Source organism: Apteryx rowi, unplaced genomic scaffold, assembly GCF_003343035.1.
Source record: "Apteryx rowi isolate R43461 unplaced genomic scaffold, aptRow1 scaffold_200, whole genome shotgun sequence".
Lineage (NCBI taxonomy): Eukaryota > Metazoa > Chordata > Aves > Apterygiformes > Apterygidae > Apteryx > Apteryx rowi.
Window position 1 is genome coordinate 1,319,344 of NW_020448309.1, and position 4,854 is coordinate 1,324,197.

General features: G+C 49.2%; 1 protein-coding gene across 1 annotated transcript in view; it reads right to left on the bottom strand.

Annotated features, from left to right (window-relative positions):
• The window catches only part of LGR6 (leucine rich repeat containing G protein-coupled receptor 6), a 160,450-nt gene extending 156,119 nt beyond the window's left edge, over positions 1–4,331 (bottom strand). Inside the window, exon 1 of the mRNA XM_026063796.1 lies at positions 3,950–4,331. Within this exon, the coding sequence (XP_025919581.1) occupies positions 3,950–4,146 (197 nt within the window). The 5' untranslated portion in view covers positions 4,147–4,331. The remainder of the gene's footprint in view (positions 1–3,949) is intronic.
• Between the last annotated feature and the right edge of the window lie 523 nt (positions 4,332–4,854).

A 4,854-nucleotide genomic window follows, 5' to 3' on the forward strand; every position in this document is an offset into this window, starting at 1 on the left:
CCCCCCCCCAGCATTGCCTTCCATTCCCTTTGCCAAGAGACTGGTCACCAGATACAGGTGAGTCAGAGGTGGGATGAGGATGCCGTCCCAGGGCAGTTATGTAGTGGGACTGATCTGCTCTGAGAACCTGTGCCCTGTCAGAGCCCTGTCCCCAGACCTCAGGGACTGACACTCCCATCCCCACCTCCCCCAGTCCATTGGAGGTGTCACTTGCATATCCCAGGGGCTCTGGGATGGGATCACTCAACCAGGTCACATGTAAGGTTTGCAATAGTGCCAGGAAATGAAGCCAGGCTAATACTCTGCACTGGGCAGCTCTTCCTCTCTCTGCTTTCCTCTGTTACCTGACACCATCTTCCTCAGCGCCCCTTTGCAGTTTTCTCTCTGCTGGTACAGGAGCTTTCCCCATTGCAGCACCAGTCTCCTTCTCTGCTCTTAGCTTGCTACTGTCCTCTCCAGAGATCCCCCATTAGCTCCAACACGTCTCTGTTGCCAGCCCCAACAGCAACTCTCCTGCATATGATACTGGCTGTGGAGACAGAGCTATGATATTTGCCATGCTGCTGGTAGGACTTACTGGCATGTTAGCTAAATCTTAATCTTACACTCTGAATGGCCCAACTCTTCTGGGTTAGTACAGGCCCTAGGGTCTCTGGATGCAGCTGAACAGGACAGGGTGTGCTAATCCTTAGTGTCTCATGGCTGGGCTCTAAGGCCAGGCTAAGATACAGTTCGCCTCCGCCCAGCCAGGTTTTATGCTGAGGTTGGGAAGCCTTCATGTCATGAACCAGGCAGGGTGGTCTGTGCTGCTACAGAGAAATGGGATGTTAGAGCCAGCATGAGACCTGAATGAGTTCAGGCTGCCTGCAAGAGCAATGCAGACCTCAGGGTTCTGTCACTTAGCACAGACAACCCCAGCTGAGTTGGCTGCCTGGGCTCTCTCCAGCACTACCAAGGAGACACCAACAGGTCTAAGTGCCTACTGGAGAAATCCCCTCGGGAAGAGGTGACTTGTTTCTCTCGCATGTCCCTGACCACTGCTGCAAGCTCACTGATGATGCCTCCATCTTGGAAAAGCTTATTTTTGGATGGGTGATCCGAGGATCAGGCAGCTCTTGTTCAGGGATGTGTAACAGTGAGAAGGACAGAGTTCTTGGAGAGAGACAGGTATGATGGAGACATGGTGTTGTCAGGATGGGGCATGAATGCAAGCTCATTAGTGGTGAGGCAGTGTCTAATCAGAGGTTATTATGAAAATCCTTTGCTTTATTTTGCACCTGAGGGAGTCCTGCTCTTTACAGAAAGGCTCAGCAGTAATTTGCTTGGAAGGCAAGGCACAGATCAGTGAAGTTGGAAAGCTTTTTGGAGTAGCTGGCTTTCAGCTCCATGTTCTTTGTTTCCATTATGAGCTTTCTTTTCAGTACTTGCAGCTCTCCAAAGAAACCTAGTCATTTCTTTACGTATCTGAATGTGGATTTAAAGCCTGAGTTTGCCTAAGAAGATAGATCTCTCCTGAAGAGCCATAGTTTCAAAAAAATTTATGCTGATTTGCTTGGAAAAACCTGGTGCAGCCCTGGCTGCACACCTCATAACTGAGAAACTAATGTTCTGTGACTTGCCAAAGGTAAACCAAGAAGGTAGTGACAGAAATGGGGAGAAAATACAGCTCTTCGGTCCTCCTCCAATAGTTCCCAATTCATCCTTCCTTCCTACCTCTGTTACATCATCTTGTTAATTCACAGGCAGCACTTAAGAGTCATGAAACAAATGTGATGTTGTCTCCCATATAGGTCCAGCTCTAAGAGGAGGGGGAAAAAGCTCAACCTTCCAACACCTCCTAGGCTTGATCACAGGGATTTTACACCTGAAGGGTCCCTCCAGCCTGGCTTTTCCTGCAAGGCAATGGGGCTGGGGAGGTTGCATTGCTGGTGCTTCTCCTGCAAATTGCTGTCACTGGCGCCACCATGTGAATAAAGCAGGCTGCTGTAGCAGCCCACAGCTTCACAGGAGAGTGCAGAGTGGTGACCAAGGCAACTGGACATACTCCCAAATCAGTGGGTACTGCAGAGCCATCCTGAAGACTGAGCCCCAAAGATAACCAGAGCTCTGCCAGAAGCAGCTGCACAGTAACCTGCTGCACTAGGCCAAAAGCATCTTCAAACACCTGCTCACTGGGCACCCTGCACACAGAATCCATATCCCCAGGCCCTATGTCCCCTCTCTGACCACCAAATCAGGGTAAATACGGCAGTGAGGACCATTTTACTTAGTGGTGGACCTTGGTTCATGCAATGTAGCTCTCTGCGGCTCACAGCCCAGTGGGGAACACTCTGCAGACCCGGATGGCAACATATTCTCTGCAGAGCCAGAGCTGTGTGTACGCTGTCTTGTGAGGACTGCAAAGATGGAGTGTGTGCCTGACAGGGCTGTCATTTGTCCTCACAGTAGCATTGGTGCTGCAGAACTCTGCAGCTTCCCAAGCTTACAGCCCACATGTTTTTAATCACCTCCATCGGGACATGCTCCAGAGTGATAGTGACTTATCACACTCACAGGCAGTTAGCTCCAAACTTAGCCCCAGGGTGTGGACAGGGGAGATACTCCTATGCAGCATGCACCTCAGGAGACAAGTGCTCCATGGTTCCCTCTGTCATGGAAATACAGCTTATATTACATAGTTCCTTCTCCTTTCATGCTCTCTAGTGAAAATTGTCCTTTCCTGTCATGTTCCTTTCTCAGGTGGCCCAGCACAACTCTGACCACCTGATGGTCAGCACAAGACATAAAGCAACATGCTCCTCAGGGAAGTAGGATGGGGAGAGAAGCTCTTATCCAGCCACAGCAGTTTTCACCTGGCTTTGCAAAACCCTTCCTGAATTGGTTAGTGTGCTTCGATTTAACCATAGAGCAACTGCATCACAGGACAAGCCATGGATGCTAGGAAAACAGCAACACAGTACATATTGCACACCTGGACACATGCCTCTTCTTGGTGTGATGAGCACAAAACTTATATCCCCATCACTGCCTGGGAACTACCAGTTGCTGTGTACGATTGTAATACGCAGCTTCCCTTGGCAGCTTCTTAGCTGCATCCCTAGCTGGGAAAGGCAAGGTCCTTCCCAGCCTACCTGCTGCACAGCTGAGGTTGATGGCTGCAGCACTTTCTGTGAATAAACAGATCAGATCTTTCCTAGGTCAGGCCAGGGACAACTTGTCTCCCTGAGAAAGGGGTTACCTCTCCCAGAGGCATGGAGCTGGTCAAACTCCATGGTCCTTTCATGGACTCCCTTGCTCATCCTGGGGATATCCTCAGTCGTCACTAATCATATTGGACCCCTGATACTGTCTCTGGGGTTAGAAATGAACTCACCAGTCCTTGTGGTAATTTAACTCTTTGGGGTATTGATAGTAGAGGGTAAAGGAAACATTTAGAGATTTAGGAACTTTTAAGCTGAGCCAAAAAATCCCACCCTCACACCATTTTATAAGACTTTCATACTCATTTTAAACAGGCAAATTGGACGCTGATGGTGGCCAGCTCAACCCAAACCCCAAAAGCCATGAGTTATCACGGCTATTGAAATGTTTGACAGAACAGGTTGCAGTAATTGCTTGGTATAAATACTCCATTATGCTCTCAGAAAATCAGAATCTACCCAGCAAATCAGCTCCTCTGATCCACTGTAATCAAGAAGCAAAGCATGCATAACATCACAGTATAAACAGCATTTGCAGAGGGGTGCAGGGAGGAGGGGGAGCTGGCTTAGCTTGGCAGGTCCCGGAGAAATAGCTGCCCTTTATATTGCTTTGCTTGTTTTGTTTCTGATTTCCAGTGGAAATTTTATTTCAGAAAAATGTGGCACAAACTTCCAAGCTTGAGCAAAGATGCAGCTGACTAAGGGGTCTGGAGAAAGCATTGCAAAGAAACAGCAAGGGTTGTACTTACAGGTAAGCTGTTAGAGGACTCAGGTTGCCAGGGACTTCCGAAAGCCCCAGCTCAGAGCAATCCACTGAGAGCATGATGTCATCTTCTTCACAGTGGCACTGAGGTGGGCACGAGGGTGCAGCATCTTGCTCCACAGACACTGCTTGGAAGTAGACAGAGGAGGCCAGAAGAATGCCCCAGAAGAAGAGCTTGTCCATCCTTGCCTTGGCTGCAGCCCACAGGAACTGTGAGATGTGCTGTTTGTTCACCCTATCCCTCTGGTCTGAGCTGGATCAAGGGCAGAGACCCTGCTTCTTCACACACTGCGGGCACGGTATCTTATGCAGTTCAGAGTGTAGCAAGGATGTAGCCAGGGAAGGGAAGGCATTGTTGAATGATCTTGGTTATTGGGTTTCAAGGGCTGGGCAGGGGCGTGAGACACTCCAATGGGAGGAGTTAAACTTTCTACTCTTTTCCCTCTCTCTCCCTTAGAGCTGGCAGGAATTTCATTCAAAGGGAAGAAAGGAAAAAAAAAAAAAAGAAAGAAACCTCAACAAATAAAGACCTGTTCATAGCTCCAGGATCTGTGCTTGTTTTGTAACAACGTTTTTGTGAGATAGCAGTGCAGGGGAAGGCAAAGCTGGCTCTGGCAGGGCAGAGGAGTATAAATAGGGAGGCAGGAGTACCCAACCAGTACTTCAAGTGCTCCAGACTTTGGGACGCTGAAATACAACCCCAGATAAAGGACTCTGTGTGTCTGCACTGGCTGCTAAAGCCAGCTGCAACTGGAAAGTCTGGATGTAACTGGGAAGAAGGGAGTGGGGAGCTCACATCTAGCTGTTTACTGGGAGCAACCGTGCTCAGGGCTGTTGGTCTGTCTGTCCTGTGGTCTGATCTTCACTCACGGCTGCTCCTGCATGCCTCAA